General features: G+C 34.4%; 1 protein-coding gene across 1 annotated transcript in view; it reads right to left on the bottom strand.

The window, feature by feature from the left end:
• Positions 1-12305: 12305 nt before the first annotated feature.
• Positions 12306-19880, bottom strand: part of LOC123532505 (ATP-binding cassette sub-family C member 3-like) — a 34327-nt gene continuing 26752 nt past the window's right edge. The window contains exons 21-32 of the mRNA XM_053517962.1: positions 19564-19801; positions 18741-18885; positions 17998-18163; positions 17141-17340; positions 16554-16674; positions 16077-16178; positions 15326-15478; positions 14669-14827; positions 14250-14416; positions 13826-13941; positions 13528-13606; positions 12306-13061 (exon numbers count right to left, since the gene is read on the bottom strand). Of these exons, the coding sequence (XP_053373937.1) occupies positions 12950-13061; positions 13528-13606; positions 13826-13941; positions 14250-14416; positions 14669-14827; positions 15326-15478; positions 16077-16178; positions 16554-16674; positions 17141-17340; positions 17998-18163; positions 18741-18885; positions 19564-19801 (1758 nt within the window). The 3' untranslated portion in view covers positions 12306-12949. The remainder of the gene's footprint in view (positions 13062-13527; positions 13607-13825; positions 13942-14249; positions 14417-14668; positions 14828-15325; positions 15479-16076; positions 16179-16553; positions 16675-17140; positions 17341-17997; positions 18164-18740; positions 18886-19563; positions 19802-19880) is intronic.

The raw sequence follows: 19880 nt of genomic DNA, 5'->3' as shown, positions 1-19880 counted from the left end.
ATTAAAATTACAACTTTAGAATTTGCATTTGCACAAAGTCATTGCCTATAACACTGCTCATACTGATGACATCTCAGGTTGAATATTCAGATGCACTTATTCTTTTTACCAAATATTTTCGTAAATTTTTGTGTTACTTTAGGATATATTTTCTAGAATGTTTCAACAGAATTGCAGTTATATCAGCAGACTGATAAAAGAAAGATTGTGCCACAGGCCGATTCTTTCCCTGATATATACCAGCATGTTCTCTGGCCTTAACACCCTAGTACCTATTCTGGTGGGTGGTAAAACACGCACTTACTCCCTCAACTTAGCTATTCTAAAACAATTTATTTAATTGAAGAACTAAAATTTGTAACAATTATTTTAGTGAGCTCCATTAGTCACAATTGGTTTTAATGAAAAAGCTTGATTAATGACAACTGATTTTATGGGCTGGGATGCACAGACCCTTGCTGACAATAACATTTGTACATTGAAGTAGCAAAAGCACTATGGTCAGACCTAACCTGTGCCACAGACTGATTCTTTCCCTGAAATGAACCAGCATGTTCATGTTCTCTGGCGGAAATGATTTAGTATTAATTGCGGTTGTAAAAGGAGGAAAATATAACATAATGTACTTTTAAGTAAAAAATGAATTATATGTTCTTCAAAATATTGATAAATTTAAATGCAAAATGTTTCGAAAAAGTCATTATTTTACATATATCAATTTATAATGTTCTTAACTTTTATTTGATAATATTTTACAAATATTTTGTTAGACTGTGTATTAGCGTCTTCAATAAAACATAGGAGCTTTTTAAAGTTTAGTGTTGCAGTCTTATGCATAAAAATAATATCTTTTATTGGCCAGATTGTACTTTTAACGCGGAAATCTACTGAAGTGAGTAAGTGTTAATTAAATGAATTTTATTTACAAACGAAGGTCTCTAAAAATAATGTAAGGTTATTGTGGAATATTCTACTGTTGCAACATTTGTTTTTAAAACACAATTATATTTTACTTATGTTCATTTATGGAAAGAAGTTAACACATATGATACTACGATGTCGTATATAAGGTTATTTTGTCATGGAGCGACATATGTACTTATTGGAGTGTCCAGAATTTAATAGTAGTGTGTAAGTTTAAATGACTCACAAAATATATGAACCTGAATGCAGACAAACAGCTGCATTTATTCCTTATAGCAATTTGTACATATAAATAGATTTCTTTGAGGGTTTATTTTCATTAGTTTAAAATGTTAATATTAATACACTTTGCAAAACATGTATTTAACCAGGGCCAAAATTAAAATCTGCTCCCCTACCACCTAAGTTACTCAAAGTCATTATCCACTGCAGTGTACAGCATTGTAGAACGCTTTGTTTGTGTAACTCGAGATGTCTGTTAAAATGCTGTTGTATTTTTCTGTTCCAGTTTAGTTTTAAGCTCGAGTTTTTTCATATCAAATTTCATATAGAGAATAATTAACAGAAAAAGGAACCACAGTAAAATTGTTGATTTACAAGCGGAGTCCCAATGGATCTACACTCTGACGTGCATAGAGCAGGATAACATCATGCAAGGTAAACGGGTTAGAGGATGAAAACAAAGTTGTTGTTGCCATTATTTATTCAGGAAAGTACTTGTTTACTCATTCGCTGTTTAAATCTAGAAAGAATCGGTTGGCACAAATGGGGTTCTTATGAGCAAAGAGCATAATCATCTTTCATAAATATACTTTCAGGTTTGACCATGACGATAAAATTTGATACTATTTAATACACAGAGAAGACACAACACATAGTTTGATTTAGTTTAAGTGTATTTTATTTAAATATTTGTACATATAAACAAGAAAATATTTTCGAGTGGACCCGTAATGACAATCGGCCTTTTCCGTTCGAATACGTATTCTCCGTATGCGATTTCGGTATTCTCCGTACGCAATTTCGGCATTCTCCGTATGCGATTTCGGCATTCTCCGTACACAATTTCGGCATTCTCCGTATGCGATTTCGGTATTCTCCGTACGCGATTTCGGCATTCTCCGTACGCGATTTCGGTATTCTCCGTACGCGATTTCGGTATTCTCCGTACGCGATTTCGGTATTCTGTTATGACATTACACCCGAAAGAAGAATATACGTAATTGCACAAGAATGGCTGGTTCTCGTTACCGGTCCACTGCATTAATACATGTAAATGTGTAAATATAGATTAGTTCATCTAATTAAGATCTCCTGATAAAAAGATTTAATTAGCTATAATCATAAAATAAAACATGACAATGTGGGTACAAAGTGGGTACAAAGTGGGTACATGTCTGATAATATATATTGCATTTTCCTTTTACCTAATGAGAGTAAATTGTTAATGGGTAAATAATAAAAAGAGATAAAAATAAAAATAAACATTGAATATAAACAAACAACTATCAGCTCTCTGTCTAGGAAAGATATTATCATGGTTAAAGAACGGGGGAAAGAGGGGAGAATAAAGTAAACGCAGCATGTCCAGTAGAATCCCGCTAACAACACAGGCAGTTCTGTAAGCGGGCTGGTTTTATTTCACAATGATATGGAGAAGTCTAAAACTATAAATCTTTAAACTCAATCTTGAAATGATATGTGTTACCTAGTCGTAGTAACAGTTACTGTAATTTACAAAGTGTAAGATTATTTTTATATTGCTCTGAAACTGTTACTTTTGGAAGACTATTTCAACTCTTTCCCCTAATACATGTAAACATTTCAAAACGTTGTTTAGTTTAAACAATATTTATTTTCATTATAAATTATACACAAAGTCAAACAGTTTTATATAGCAATAAATAATAACATGAACATAGCTTTCTAGTCTAAGGATATGTAAACAAGCCTGTAGAGGCTTATATTAATACAGCTCCTTGAAAGTTTGTCTTGCGATGTTTAGTGTACGACTACTTAAGCAAACATATTTTGGAGAGTAGAGAAGAAAAAAAAAATATTTATATATAAAAAATAAAATAATAGACCATCAAAGAAGAGGGGACAAAAGAATTGTAGGATCACATTAATACTTCAAAGATATTGAATGCTGAGTGCTACCCGTCCTCAGAAGTCAACATACAAGTAAGTTATTGAGTTCGTGGATCAGACTACGATGTGAATCGCCCAGTAGCGAGGATGTATTTCTGTACTGTTGAAAAGACAACAGCATTTTGATCAGTAGAAAGATTTTCCGACCCATATATCAAGTTTTGGTACGTTACAGGACAAGGCAAAGTTGAAAAGAATCTTTGTCTTTGAGCAGAATATTTTTGACATGGGAGAAGAAAGTGATTTACAGTTTCGATTTCACCACAAGAGCAATAGGGTGATTCAGTAATTGATTTTCGAAAAAGGTCATGATTTAAAGAACTACATCCTAGCCGTAGTCTTGTGTGAAGTACTTGTTCATTTCTTGTACCATGATAATAGTAAGAGTGGGGTTTTGGGCAGTTTGTGTTGAGTTTGTTTTTGAAAGCAGACAGAGATGGGGCTAGTTTTGTTGATTCAGGAAGAGAATTCCAGTCACGTATAACAGAAGGTAAAAAGGAGTCTTTATACAACTGAGTACGTGTATTAATTTGAGGGGTATTATTGATGTTACGGAGATTATATCTTGATTGTGTTTGACCTGGAATGAGTTGAGATAAGTAATCTGGGGCGATATTGTGATTCATTTTGTAAAAGGTTGTCAGTTTATGTTTTTTTCTTCTGTCGGCTAATTTTTCCCATTTGAGTTCAATATAAAGTTTTTCTATATTACATAATTTTGTTGCACCCGTTACAATTCTCGCTGCCTCAATTTGTACGGATTCAATATTTCTTTTTTCTTCTATGGTACAATTGTCCCAGACAGAGTCACTGTATTCTAGGAGAGGTCGGATAAAGGATATGTATAACTGTTCAAGAGACTTTCTGTTTAGTATAAATTTCAAAGATCTTAATATTCCTAATCTTTGCCATGCTTTAGATGTGGTTGCTGTGATATGTGACTGCCATTTCCCGTTGTTGTCAAAAGTAATGCCAAGATGTTTATGATGTTTGACAGCTTTGATTGGAATGTTGTTCATTTTTAAGACTGGGTGATTTACTTTGTTCTTTTTTCTTGAGATTAGGAGCGTTTCAGTTTTGGAAGGATTGAAATCTACGAGCCATTTGTTCGCCCAGTTGTGAATCTTATCTAAGTCTGTATTTAGAGTATGAGCTGCAGTAAATGGATGGTCTACGATTACATAAAGACTTGTATCATCTGCAAAGAGTCTGATGTTTGAGTTTACTTCATTGACTATGTCATTGATGTATATAAGAAATAAAAGGGGGCCTAAGATAGAACCTTGTGGCACTCCAGCGGGAACTGTTTGCCATTCAGAATAAGCGTTGTTAATGACAACACGTTGTTTTCTGTCAGAGAGATAAGACTTAAACCAAGTAAGAAGTGTACCTCGGATACCAATAGAAGATAGTTTCTGTATGAGCCCCTTATGCCAGACACGGTCAAAAGCCTTAGATATATCGCAAAACACGACCCTTATTTCTTTTCCTTCGTCTAAGGCTTTGCAGAAATCATTGTATATGTAGAGAAGTTGATTTGTGGTAGAATCACCTTTGATGAATCCAGATTGAAGTGGTGTCAAAAGCTTGTTTGACATAAGGAAGTTGTATAAATACTTACGGATACATCTTTCCATAATTTTTCCAAGACATGAGAGGAGAGAAATAGGTCTGTAATTACTAGGATTTGATGGATCGGATTTTTTAAATACTGGGGTTACATTAGCCTTTTTCCAACCTGTTGGGACATAGGAATTGGACAGAAGTCGATTAAAATATTCAGATAGTGGAGAACACAACTCGTCCATTGCTTCCTTCAGCAGTCGAGGGCTAATCAAGTCTGGGCCGGAGGCTTTAGAAGGATCAGTGTTTGATATGGCATCTGCTACATCCTGAGGAAGTATATTAATGCTGGTAAGGACGGATTCTGCTGTGAAGTGTAAGTTTGGTAGTTCTTTGTTTGTATCGTTAATGGAGGACTGTTTACTGAAGAAGACATTCAGAAAGTTTGCTTTTTCTAGGTTAGTATTGGCTATAGTGTCACCATTTATCAATGTTGGAATTGTTTGATTAGATTTTTCAAGTTTGAGAACAGTTTTAGCTAATTTGAACCAATTTTTTGAAGTAAGTGCATTTGTATTTATTTTCTCAATTATAGAATTTTGGTATTGGGTTTTTGCCTTTTTAATTTCTTTTATTACTTCGTTTCTCATTCGGCGGAATCTTTCCCAATGATAGTCGGTATTTCGCGATTTTGCTGTATTGTGAATTCGGTTTCTTCGACGGATAAGTTTTCGAATATTAGAGTTAAACCAGGGAACATCGTTAGGACGAATCGTAACGGTCTTGTTTGGAATTGAAATTTTAGCTGCTTCGTTGATGGTGGTTGTTATTTTAGATGCTACTAAGTCAAGGTCTTCATTAGATAGAATTTCTTCCCAATTTGTCGAGCCAAGAGTGTTTCGATAGGTGTCATAATCTCCTTGATCGTACTTCCATATGTGTCTTTTATAGCACTGCGTTATTGGTTTTCTCATTTTCAAGACAAGGACTATTGGGCAGTGATATCTAGTTAGATCAGGGATAAACGGATCAGTTACAAAACTGGTTAGAACACTGTTTTGGTTTTTAATGATAAAAATGTCAATAAGAGTACTGGAACTTTCTGTGAAATGGGTAGGTTCGTCAATAGTTTGAATAAAGTTGTATGAACTAATCAGGTTGTTCATTTTATTTGAGTTGGGGCCTTTCATATTATAATTGAAATCGCCTGCAATTATGATGTTTTTAATATTTGTATTGTGTGCTCTATCGATGCTCTCTTCTATTAAAGACCAATAGTGATTATTTGCATCGGGAGGACGGTAGAACCCGCCAAGTAGTAAAGACTTATTTTGGTAGACGCATTCAACCCATAGTGCCTCAAGACCTGGTAAGGAAAGGTCATTTCTTATTTTTCCATGTATATTATCACGAAGATAAATACAAACACCACCGCCAAGTCTTCCAACTCGATCGCATCGGAAAGGCAGGTTGAAATTAGATATCTTGAGAGATTCGTCTTTAACATCATGTGCCAACCAGGTTTCAGAGAAGATAAGAATGTCATATTGTTGTGCCTCTGCTTCAAGAATATCTAGTTTTGGCCGGAGACTTTGAATGTTCACATGCATAATACTTAGACCACTATTCAGGATATTTATAGATTCAGAATCAGTATCACTGCAAACCGATGATTCGTCGGAGGAATCATTTGAAGGACCTGGGTTAGGATGCACGTCTCCAGATAATAGTAATGAAACAGCAGGGACAAGTGAGACAAATCTATAGCAATGTGCAGGAAACAAGTATAATTTGGCTATGCAGCAAGTAGATCCAGTCGGAGAAAGAAGATTCATCCTCGCTACGCACCTCCCTGTCTCCAATTTAAGACTTATGTGATACATTCACTAAGGGTCATAAGGAGAACAGAGACAGAGCGGCACCACGAAACCCATCGCAGACCAGGACACGAACAAGATTTAAAGAATTTTCGGGACATGATTCTGAAATCAGCAACAATCAGCATTCTTCTAGTGGTCTTATTAAGGGGAAAGGATAGATGAAAACAAAAACAAAAATGGAGAAAAAAGAATACAGCGGTAGGATCCATAAAGGACGAATTTAACAATGGTAATATTTCTAGAAGCATAAGTAGGAATTCTAGATATTCCGTATGAAAGTTCCGGTTCATTAAAGTATTCAAATAGTTATTGGACAGAGTCATGGTTCTTGGCCTATATTGACAATGAATGATGATAAACAAGTGTACATAATTTCAAGACTGTACCTCTTGTAGCTTTTGAGAAAAGGATGACCTAAACAAAAACAAAAAAAATAACATAAATCACAGAATTTTCTAATTACTAAAAGGGTCATAATTCTGACAAGATGCATATCAGAATCATGATCCATGGCCCACACAGTCAAATAACGATAATGGATAATTGTGGAAAGTTTCAAAGCTGTCCTACTAACAGCTTTTCAGAAAAAGTGGACTTAAATAAATTTTTACCTAGCAAATCATATTTTCTAAGTTCAAAAAGGGCCGTAATCTTGACAAAATGCATATCATAATTGTGGTTCTTGGCCTAATACATTCAACTAACTATACTAAACAAGTGCAAAATTTCAAAGCTATACTTATAGTTTTTGATAAAAGGTGGTCCCAAACAAAAATACCAACCAGTAAACTCAAATTTTCTAAGCACAACGATCAAGTGACAACAATACCTCGTATATTTTTTTCATAAAATCTGACATGCAAAAATTACGATTATATACGAAAAATGTTGATACATTAAAAACAGTTTGGGCAATAATTTAGCGACGAGAATGTCCACATACGAGAAGAAGAGAGTTGCAAAACATACTTTAAAGAGCTTCAGACATTTGCATATATGTACATATAGTAAGGTAAACATCTGAATGGTTTAACATTTGTTTTAAAAGAACGTTCAAAAAGCAGAGCGACCGGCGCCGGCGACGCATCGTAAACAGAATGTTTAATTTAGCGGCGAAAATGTCCACAAACGAGAAAAAGAGAGTTGCAAAACATACTGTAAGGAGCTTCAGAGATTCACATATAAGTACAAATAATAAGGTAAACATTTGAATTGTTTAACATCTGTTTTAAGGGAAGGTTAAAAAAACATAGCGAACGGCGCCGGCGACGCATCGTAAATAGAATGTACAACAATCATGCACACACCAGATTGTAATCAGTTAACAAGAGCTGTGCGTAAGACAGCGCGCTCCACTCTTCGACAATTTGACAATAGAATGAATATACGTCTTAATAAGAGACCTCTGCTTTCAAAGGAAGATACAACAAGGGGCATAATTCTGTCAAGAGCAGATACCACACATGCAGATGATGATGGTAAAGAAATATTTTGAATTTCAAGTCATTATCTTATATAGCACCAAAGTTTTGTCCAGAAAACGAAAGTTGTCAACAACAAAAAATGTATGAAAGGAGCAAAGGAGTATAATTAAAATTTGGTCAAAAATACAAAATAGTGTTATAAAGATTGTTACCTCTCATGCAGATGGTGATGATAAAGATACGTTTCAAGATTCAAGTCTTTATCTTATATTGTAATCAAGTTATATCCAGAAAACTAAGATTTCCAAAAAAAAAAAAAACCCAAAAAAACTTAAAGTATGAAAGGGTTTTAATTCTGTCAATAATACAATAGGAGTTATGGGGATTGTAACCACATATGTAGATGACAACTGTAAAGAAATGTTTTTATTTTCAAGTCATTATCTTTTAAAATACCAAAGATATGTCTATAAACGAAGGTTTCGAAAAAAAAATTACATGAAAATAATCCCAAGTGTAACAATTTTGTGACCTTGACTTGGGTATAATGGGCCCAGCCCCAGCACATACTTTCTTTGTATACTGGACAATGTTTATGTGAACTTACAGTAAGATATAAACAATAGTAACAAAGATATGACAGAAAAACAAAGGTTGCCTAAGAGCTTTAACCTTAGAAATAACCAATGTATAACACAGCCCCTGCACATACTTTGTTCGTATGCTGGACAGTGTTTATAAGAATTTACAGTAAGATATAAGCAATACTCAAAACAGCAAAGGTTACTTTAAAATAACTAAGAATACTAGTAACACCTTGATGACCTTAACCGAATAGTGGAGCTCGATATATAAATATATAATTTTATATTTATTTATTTATTTACTAACTTAATTTATTAACCTTCGTGATATTGTTTTGCTGGCAGACTATAGTAGGACTCAAACATGTAGTAAATTATTTTAACAAAAATCGCGCCATTTAAAAATACTGCGCGGTGCAAGCATAGACAAAATTCTAAGTGGAGAATATAGAGCAAAGTAACGCATAAAAAACGCAACAGAGTACAAGCAAAGACAAAATCTGTGACAATGGTATATGTGAAGTGTATAAAGCAAAGTAAAATTATGTCTAAAGCAACCAAACACGTTATTTCAAAACAATATTTGGCAGGTACAATAAGCGGAAATATTATTTATTAAATATCATAACTGATTTATTAATAACAATGGTCAACATGGAATTTACCTGTATACCTATTATTAAATTAGCTCTAATACGCTTACACCACTAACAAAAATATACAATTAACACGGTATGGATCAGTGCATGATTTACGTAGGTTTTTAATTGACAAACTGATGTAGCCAGTCAAGTGGTAAATTTATGTCCTACTACGAGCATAAGCACATAAACATAATACCGACGGAAATAATTGTTAAAGGTCAACAGAAAAAGGCGTGGTTATGATACCACTAGCGTAAGGACAAATTCCCACGGCCTGATACAAAAGTACATTGTTTAATATATCGGACATTCACGATTTTCTCGTGCTGGGTTTAACTTTGAGTTACGCAAAGCGAAAAGATGGTAATGAAGTTGGAAAGAACGTTGCAAGTCAGACGTCATACCTTTGCAAGTTTAATAGAAATGAAAATAAATTTAGTTTTATCATAGGCCGTTGTTTGAAAACAAAAACACTAAATATTTTAATCTGTCATTCAAATTCTTTTTAATGTCTACTTTTAATAAACTTAAAAATACTTTGAAATAAAATCAACAATAAATGTATTTTCTTAAAGGTTGCTTGCTATAAATCATATTTACAGTCTTTTGTGGATGCTATGCAATCTTCCCATTTTACTCCAAACTTGAATGAAAAACATATGAAATGGTAAAGAGCTGGTCTCTATAACGGAGTTACTCCGCCAATGTGGTTTTATAAGCGAATGGATGGGTGGTTTTTCCAGACATTAGCGATCATTAAAATATATAAGAAAACAAATCAAAATCTCAAAAAGTGGAGGTGATCTTGGGTAAGGGGTGGTCTTAATTCAATGTTTTATGGCAGTAAACATTCTGTAAAATTTGATTAGATTTGACAGTATTAGTAAATAACGTTAATGTCTTCTCATATAACATATGAATATGCTTTAATCACGAGAAGCAGAGTAAACGTTGTGCGCATGTCTGATAAGTGTGATAAGTGTAATTTGCCTAATCTAATGAAAGTAACGTGTTTTGGGCTACATGGCAAACAAAGATGAATATTAAGAGAAACCATTGACAGTTAAACAACAAACTCAAAAAGAACGAATGAAGGTGAGAGGAATATGATGAACTACGAATGTTCAAAACCTATAGGTCTGGTTTTATTATCGGGAGTTCCCATGTACTAATGATATGGAGTATTGTTCAACTGTAAGTATCTTCTATTCATAGAATTACTTTCTAAATGATTATATTACTTATACTATTTTGTTGTTGCGAAAATAAAAAGATATTTACAATAGAAAGTTTATTCCCTAGCATTTGTTTTCTTTTAAATATTATTTCTTTTATTTTCCCGGTTATATCCTCTATTTTCAAATGACGTAACTTTTTAATTTGTTTAATGAAACATTAATAACCGGGAAAATAAAAGAAATAATATTTAAAAGAAAACAAATGCTAGGGAATAAACTTTCTATTGTAAATATCTTTTTATTTTCGCAATTATCCGGATGCCGTAGAATAAAGTCTGAATTCGACGTACGAAAATGAAAACCATTTTATGGATTAATGGCAACCCGTGAGTAAATTTACTACCATGGCAACGTTACTATCTTAAAATATAATGTTGAAACATCTGCCACGATATATAATTCAAAATAATGTCATAAAATCAGCTTGAATTGCGCGAATCACTTTAATTATTGGCAAATACCTCAAAAACAAGCACACGGACCTATACCTTTTATTTAACAATATTATAGGCCATACGTTTATTTACAAATGTGAGAAGTTGCATTAAAATCTACTTTGTAGAAAACTTTTTATTTGCCAAAATGTTATGAAAATTGTTTGTTTGTTTGGTTTGGGTTTAACGCCGTTTTTCCACAGTATTTCAGTCATGTAGTGGCGGGCAGTTAACCTAACCAGTGTTCCTGGATTCTGTACCAGTACAAACCTGTTCTCCGCAAGTAACTGCCAATTTCCCCACATGAATCAGAGGTAGAGGACGAATGATTTCAGACACAATGTCTTTTATCAAATCGTCAAGGAGAACATACGCCCCCGCCCGGGGATCGAACATCACGACCCCGCGATCCGTAGACCAACGCTCTCCCTACTGAGTTAAGCGGGCGGGCTTTATGAAAATTGTGATTTTCCCATAGACACCCATTATGAAAACATGCGTGAGGTCCGAATTTTTCAAATAAGTCTAGCAAAATATTCAGCTCACGAGCTTTTTTATTTGCTGAATTTTCTAATTATATTCTAAAATTTCGAAAAATCAGGGTTTAATCAAATTCTACATTGTAGACCAATTTTTGATCCGAACATGCAGAGCTACTTTAAAACAATATCATGACAGTATTGTACAACAAATATAAATCTTATTTATCCCAGAATTGACACACCAAAAATGAGCAATTATTGAAATATAGAATAAGAATAGTTGAGATATGGGTCATTATGAGACTGCAGCAAATAGTCTGATCAGTCTTTTTTAAACGGTTTGTGACTGACGACTAAAATGAAGAAGAAATACTTTCATTTACACAAAGTGGTCTCTATACCGTGGTGGTCTTAATATTGGGGTGGTCTAAATTTGGTGTTACACTGTAAAGTGTACCGAGCAGCGGACACATTAAACAAATCTCAAATTATACTCATGGACTTACACGAACACGTTTCCATTTTTCGTCGTGTTTTCAATCCACGTGATACATAATAGCTAGAAATCTTTTAAACAAATGCTTCCTTTCAAGACTATGGTAATATGTGCTTTCAAGGGCGCGTTCAAAAGAATGAGGTAAAACTTTACTTTCTGAATGTAACAGCTGTTAAATTAATTACAGTCAACTTTCCCTAGTATATCTGGAAGCGCTGCGAAAAGATGGGAATACTTGGGGGGGGGGGGGGGGGGGGGGGGGGGGAAGGGGGTAAAGTAATTAGGAGTAAGACCATTCTTTATTTTGTGCAGCAAGATTAATTTATGGTCTTATCTTCTTGTTCAATGGAATTCAAACAGCTTTCTCGTGGTATTGCCTGTTGTACCGGTTGCTATGCTTCATTCTGTAGGTGAGTTCAACCGTTTTACATTTAGCACAATGGTTAAGAGCAGATGATCGGTCTTATGTTGTATAAATTTTTAAAAAAAGTGATTTACTGTTTAACATTCTAATTGGTTAAGTCTTTACCATGCTTTTTCCTTGAAAAAGTTGATGTACGAGTGCCTAAAAAAATTCTGTGGAAACGATTCCAATATTTTTGAGTGTAAAATATCAATTAGATAGATTGAAAACATTAATGAAATATTGATATTTCTTTGGACGCTTTTGGGAACAATACTATCCTATTACTCGCCAGATCTTTCATAAAAAACTGAAAAGTGAATTTTCTCAAAAAAAAAAAAAAAATAAATAAATAAAAATAAGAACAAGCACACATATCAAACGAGGAATGCCACGTTCCGGAAACGCAGCCTCCCAAAACGAAACTCACAGCACGCAGATGTGCACACTACCGATACACACAAGCACATACAAAGCAAACACTTGAGGACAAAACGAAATAAAGGAACACAGTAACATGTAAGATAATTTCAGCATACACCATCACTTATTATCATGTCTTTTGAGATATTAATTACCAATAATTTGTCTACTTATTTTACTGTCAGTATAACTTGCAAGTATGTGTATCTTCTTTAAGTCGGGCGCAATAATTTGAAGGTATCATCGGCACTGTTATATACAAATATCATGTTGTATCGCGTGAGTTTTGTAACGTGAAGTTCTTTAGATTAGCCCAGCATCTTTTGCCATTCCGTGAAATATTGTGTTCGGATTCTGTAATAAAGACTGGGGAGCGTCAACTTCTTTAATGCACCCGGCATCCATTACTACAACCCTTGAAAACAAAACAGAAACGTACAATATTGGCTACATAATTCAATTATAGATGAATAAAGTGTATATGAAACATATACTAAAATGTCGGTCAATTAAAGATACATACGCATCAGTAACTTGTTGTATTACCTTAATATACGGCCGATTAGCTCAGAACGCAGAGCACAAAATGTTGCGGGTTCAATTCAGATTTGTTGCATACTTAGGGAAAACACTTTAAAACTGATAGGGATTCCATGAAAATCTGTAAAATGGTCACTGACGCTACGCTACTTGGAGTATTATAATTATAAGAAATATTTTAGTTTACCAGTAAAAAACAAACAAACAGACAACAAAACAAATAGACTTAATCGAAGTTATTACAACATAACAGATGCGTGACTTTCCTGCGCGTAATATATTCAATTGGATGAATTCTTTTCAATTTTATGACAACATACCGACTAAATAGTGTATATTACCTGTCATAGTCCATAACAGTATGAAGCCTGTGGGCAATGGTCAGTATCGTGCACTCATTAAACTCCTTGCGAATTGTATCTAAAATAAGAATTATTTCATCATTGTCAAAATACTTTATGCATACCCGTACCATTATAAAAGATAACCTACATACTGAACTGTAGTATATTCTTTTTGTAAAAACAGAAAAATAAAAGACTATTTCTTAATTAAAACGTTCAATTTTAGCTCCATTACATAAAATGCATGATCATCTCGGTATTTTTTTAATTGTGTTTAGTTTATGAAATAAAACACCTTGAATCAGGTCGTCAGTTTCAATGTCAACAGCAGCCGTTGCCTCGTCCAATATGAGAACCTTGGTTTTGTGTAATAATGTGCGAGCCAGACAAACAAGTTGCCGCTGTCCAATACTGCAAAGATAAAAACGTTACATATAATTATGTCAAATTACAAAAAATGCGAGACATTTAATATCTACACAGTAACTGATCTATTTATCTATGATGGAATTATTACTAAGGGACTTACCAATATATATAAACTACATTTACGGGAGTCTCATTCACTTACGTCATTTCCATAAAGAATCCTAACTAACAACAACACATACAAAATCTTACTCTAATACAGTGAATAATTCAACAAACAAGAGGAATGGTATTAGAACAGTCTATCAAAGGTTAGACCAAAAGTTCGCCAATAAAAGCGTCTCTAGTACCTAAGATTTTGACCGCCTTCTCCGCATTCATGTAGCAGACGATCTTCCAATCCCAGTACAAATTGTTTCAGGTGAGCACATTCGATGGCACGCCAGATACTGTCGTCATCAAAGCAACCGAATGGATCTAGGTTAAAACGAAGAGAGCCCGAAAACAAAACAGGATCCTAAAAAGACATGAAACTACTAGAATCAAAGGTAAGAATATGGAATAACATTAAAACAACATATATAAGCTTTTATCCGAATATTTAAAAGGCATGTTTTCACTGTATTTACGTCCAACAAGATTGTTTTATTAAATTTATATGCAGCCTGCATTAAATCAATGTTTTTATTAAAAAGATTTTACTTACCGCATATTGTGTGAAATGACAATGAATAGGAAGGACAAAACCTTTGTGGATTTTGTTATTTACCTGCGGTAATATAGTCAGATTTATCCTCAGTACATCTAGTTCTAGCTCAGATATATCTACACCGTCTATGTAAATAGTCCCGCTAGTAGCTTCCAACATACGAAATATACTCAATGTCAAAGAAGATTTGCCTGCACCAGTCCGACCTACTACACCGACCTATGGAAAAAGCAACAGTTATTGATATCTATAGGGTATTAGATGTGCGTTGAGAAATATGCATGTGTTCTGTAGCGGAAATATTGCGTGACTTTAGCAGCGCAATATTATTCCGCGAAAGAACGAGTGCATATTTCTCGATGCAAATCTAATAATCTTTTTATCACATACGCATCTACACTTAAAATTATTACATAAATGATTCAAATTTGTTATTATGCATGTGTGAAATTGAAAATATTCTCGTTAAAGAACTTTTAATCGCGACGGCATATATGAAACTGACGTTACAAATGACGTCACACGCCCGATATGAAATAAGAACGTTATTACATGAATTAAACAAATGCTAACGCCATCGATTTGTTGGCGTAGGTCTAATATTTATTTTTGTCGATATATTTAAGCAACGTTGTAGAAAAACAATTTATTTAAACATTAAATACTACATGGCAACAACAACTGCATCATTGGATTGCACTGGAATGTTCGCCTAACCTTTTCACCGCTCCTGATTGTTAACGTTATGCCTCTTAAAACCAAATCGAGTCCCTGTCGATATCTTGTCCAAAAGTTTTTGAACTCGATCTTTCCTGTCCGTGGCCAACCGACTGGTGGATGTTTTCGTGGTGGCATTTTATCTGCCTGAAACTACAATTTAGTGACATAAATGTACACCATGATCATGACAGAATACCTTTTTACATTCATTATCTCACATCCTTTGGAGTGTTTACTTGTGTTTTATTTGAAATAAATTAAATGTACTTTCTAGTCAAGTAATCAGACATATTAAGGAACGTACTTAAGGACAACAAGCTCTGCTTCAGAGTACTTGATGCGTTAATATCAAACAGAAAGACATAAATTAGACTGTCATATAGAGTGCCAAAATACAAGTAATATGTCGCAGTATTATAACAATACCGACTATAAATGAAATATTTATGAGAATGTTAAAAATGAAATTAATTTTTATATTCTATAAAAACGAAAAAAAGTTTAAAACTCGCTTCTTTTGTTTGGTTTTCACCCTATGCTTCGAAAGGATTTCATTTAGATCTTATTTTAACCCTTAGCATGCTGGACACAATCGATACTGCCTTTGCGACCAGTGTAGATCATGATCAGCTTGCACATCCGTGTAGTCTGAACAAGATCTGCACTGTTCGCCATCTAGTCAGTATATTATTGAAAGATGGTCAATTTCATTACATAAATTTAGCAGGGTAATGGTTAAAGTTCATACCTCAGCCGGAAGGGAAGTGTATGCAGCTACCCGTTCAACAGACACTGTGTCCATCAGTAGCTCACTGACAGCGAAGATGGCCACGTTTATTGTGATTGTTATCTAAAAACCAAAATAATTTGGATTAAAACATTTGCTACAGATATATCAGATAATTCCGTTCTCACTATATTCTGTAAAACGTATTATTACGTATCTGACGTTTGAAGGGACCTCCTTACGCAAGGTCGGAGGTTCTTCCCAGATGCCCGCCCGTGATGAAATAATGCCCGTAGATGCACCTGAGGTCTTCTTCCACAATCAAAAGCTGAAAAGTCGCCATATGGCAAGTAGTTGTGTCGGTTTGACGTTAAATCAAAAAATGGCAAATTGAAATACTTTTTGGCGTTTTGACAATTGGATTTTCGCTGTATGGATTGTCCTCATTTTTCAATTAGTCTATGGAATTTTAGAATTTTGTAATAAGAAAATGACTACCATAGTGGCATATGAGACAGATAACCCCACTTCGGATCCGCTTAGACCAGATGCAATCGTCATGATGTTTGTTACCAGTATGATCACATTACTGATCGTCTCAACACGTATACCAATCCATCTAGTGAAAGTGAAAAATGGAAAATTCTGAAAAATGTATCTTTTACTAATTTTTACGGTAAGGTATATTGGTGAAGTTTTTCAGCTGTGCAATATGTTTCCAAAGTAATGATACATAAGAGCAAACAATCCATCTAGAATCTTTGTGGTAGCCATTGAATAACTGTATGTTGGTCTCAGTTTGATAGCGAGGTTGAATTTTCATTCTTGGACCAGGACTGTTCCTCCTTGTATTCTGTACAGATAAGATTCTCTAATATTATAACAGCTTTGAGTAAATAATTGTATAATAACACAGGCCGCACATCTTTTATACCTTTAAATGAATCAGCAAAAAGAAACGTGTTAGTACTAGAGGGCTGTTTCTGATACTCTTCAGTCAAGTACGAGTATCAGTTATATAAATCCTTCTAAGAGTTCATTGAATGGAACCTCTTCAAGTCAGCCATCATTATCAATAAAAATACCTTGTGCATATGACAGATGCATAGTAGTATTTCATATTGTCGTCAATTCTTCTTCTGAATTCCTCCGCGAATCTTTGTCCACATTTGTACGCCCTTATCACCATTGATCCCGTAAGAGTCTCACTAAAATGATTATATATTGGAGATCTCCTTACTGACTCATGTCGTCTCATCAGACGGACTGTTGGTAGAAAGTACCTCTGTAAATTTTAAAGACATTCGGAAAAGTATTAGATATTGCTATAACCTTTACCCTGCTAAACTTCTAAAATGGATTGGTCTATCATTCAATTAGGACAGTACCATTTATTATTCAAAGGGGCGTTCACTGAAAATTTACTGACTAAATAGCGAACAGTGCAGACCATGCTGATCTTGGTCTGCACTGGTCGCAAAGGCAGAATTATATGCCGGCAGCAGGCTAAAGGTTAATTGATTAAACGCATGTGGAAGAAGGATGTCTTATTAAGTATTAATCGAGTCTTAAATGTAGCAATTGTTTTCATGTAATATAGGAGCATAATTAGGGTTTAAATATGAGACTTGGCGCCAGAATACTAGTTTAAACTACCAAGTTGTCCATTAAAGGCTGCGTCCTTAATATATGTTTGCGTCTATACGTTACTTCTGTGTTACTATTATTGCATTCGCATGTGTAATGTGTACATGTGAAGTCGAACACATACACATGGGTTCACCCTTTTATCCCTGTATGTTACCCTGAGCGAATTTTAGCGCATGCCTATATTTGTTTCTATTTCCGTTTTCTAGTAAAAATGATTTTATCACTAATAACGTGTCTTTGTTAGACCAGTAGAAAGGATTATAGATATAGATTACATAGCACTAATATCTACCACAAGTAGGGCATAGATGATTCCTGCTACAACCATTATAGCTATGAACACTGGTGTGAGAATGCTGATCACAACAAGAATTGCTAAGACGGAGAATGTCATCAGCGAAAATAACCTGAAGTTGTTCGGTAGCTTGGTATCTATTATATCCACATCGCTTGAGAATCTGAAAACGCATGAAAAGAATATTCAGATGACATTACTAAGTAATTACATCAAAGCAGCTTGCCATAGAGGGTAAACAATCGTCAAAGAATCTGTAAGCAAATGGAAAACGACAGTTTAAACAAGTGGCATCACATAATTATATTTAAATACATCTTCGTTGAATGAATTATTTCTTATATCTATTTTGTTGTAACCGAGCTATAGGAAACAGTTGCCCGACATGTTATTTTTCTGTATGTAAACGCTATTTCTTTGTCATGCCAAAAACTCCTACGAAAAGCTAGATGCTGAAAGTATAATAAATCGGCGAAGTTGGTCAGATCTCAGAAATTGTACGACGCCTACAAACGTACAGATATACAGATATATTCAATCGCATGGTGCATTAAATGGAAAGAACATCAAGGATAGACGTTATTAAATGGAAACCACAGTCACGCTACGAACACCACCTCAAAAGCATGTTAGAAATATGGTATTTTATGAACATAAGACGACACTATAAATAGTGTATCTTGTATGTAGTGATTAAAAAGATATGAAACCTGAAATACCAGTTAAAAGTTAATAATTACCTATTCATAATACGCCCATTTGGAGTTGTGTCAAAGAAAGACGACGGAGACCGTAGTACGCTTTCCAACATTTTAGTATGTAATTTGCCTGAAGCTCGAGCCATCCTTGTCAGAACCAAGTGAAACGCGATGTATATGAATATACCTGTAATTTTGTAATTGATACGGTATCACTCATCGTGGCTTTAAACTGATTCAGCATAGTTATTGGAGAAGAATACAAGGCTTATTCATTCAGGGTGACGCATTTTCTCATGAGGTTCATTTCTAATGAAAATAACAAAGGATTGAAACAAGATTTCCGAGTAAATATATAATTCATTTAACAATATTTTGTCCATTTATCAATCTGACTAACGTACTTGATCTCCTAAACGAAGATCTGAGAACGACCCATTCACATTCGTCTTCTGTATATTTTGGATTTCCAATATTGTTATTTTTATTTTCGCAAATCTATTTTTATTTGAACCAATCGGACGACTTGTTCGAATGTCAGAGTAAGGAAAATGTGCAGGTAATCCAGGGCCCGAACCCTGGACACCTCGCTTACAGAGCAAGTGGCCTACCGACTGAGCTAACCGGCTATCTGACACATAACGACATAAGAATTGTAAATATAATCAAGGCTAACTATAGATTTGCAAAATGTTGTAAGTTAATCTCTGATTGGCTAGCGAAAGGGCCGTCAGAACGAGGCCATCAATAGCTCGTTCTCAGATCCTATGCGTTGCGTAGTAGGAGATGTACTTTAGTCAGATTGTCTGTTTATTATTGAAAAAATGCCAGTTCGTAGCCTGAATGGTGACAGAAAAGTACTTACCTTGTAGAATACCGAGTGCCAAGTAAATCATGAGGTAAAACATGTATGCATTTCTATGTGTCTCTGTTTCTAGGACACTGGAGGCATTCTGCATATAAACGTTTGTCTGTGTCCAAACTGAGAGCCAGATATTTGAGTATAAATTCAGACCTTGGTACAAACTCATGCAAATGAGAAACACTACAAATGGTGCAAAACCCATCGCCTTAATGAAGTTTAAAAATACCGACGGTTTAATCTGAAAAGAGAAAAGTGAATATAACAAGTTAAATATAAACACGAAGAAGTAGCGGAGATGGCCGTGTTCTAACCTTATT

This window comes from Mercenaria mercenaria, chromosome 11 (genome assembly GCF_021730395.1).
Source record: "Mercenaria mercenaria strain notata chromosome 11, MADL_Memer_1, whole genome shotgun sequence".
NCBI classification, from domain to species: Eukaryota; Metazoa; Mollusca; class Bivalvia; order Venerida; family Veneridae; genus Mercenaria; species Mercenaria mercenaria.
The sequence above is the reverse complement of the archived record's forward strand: the minus strand, read 5'-3'. Positions and strand labels throughout refer to the sequence as shown.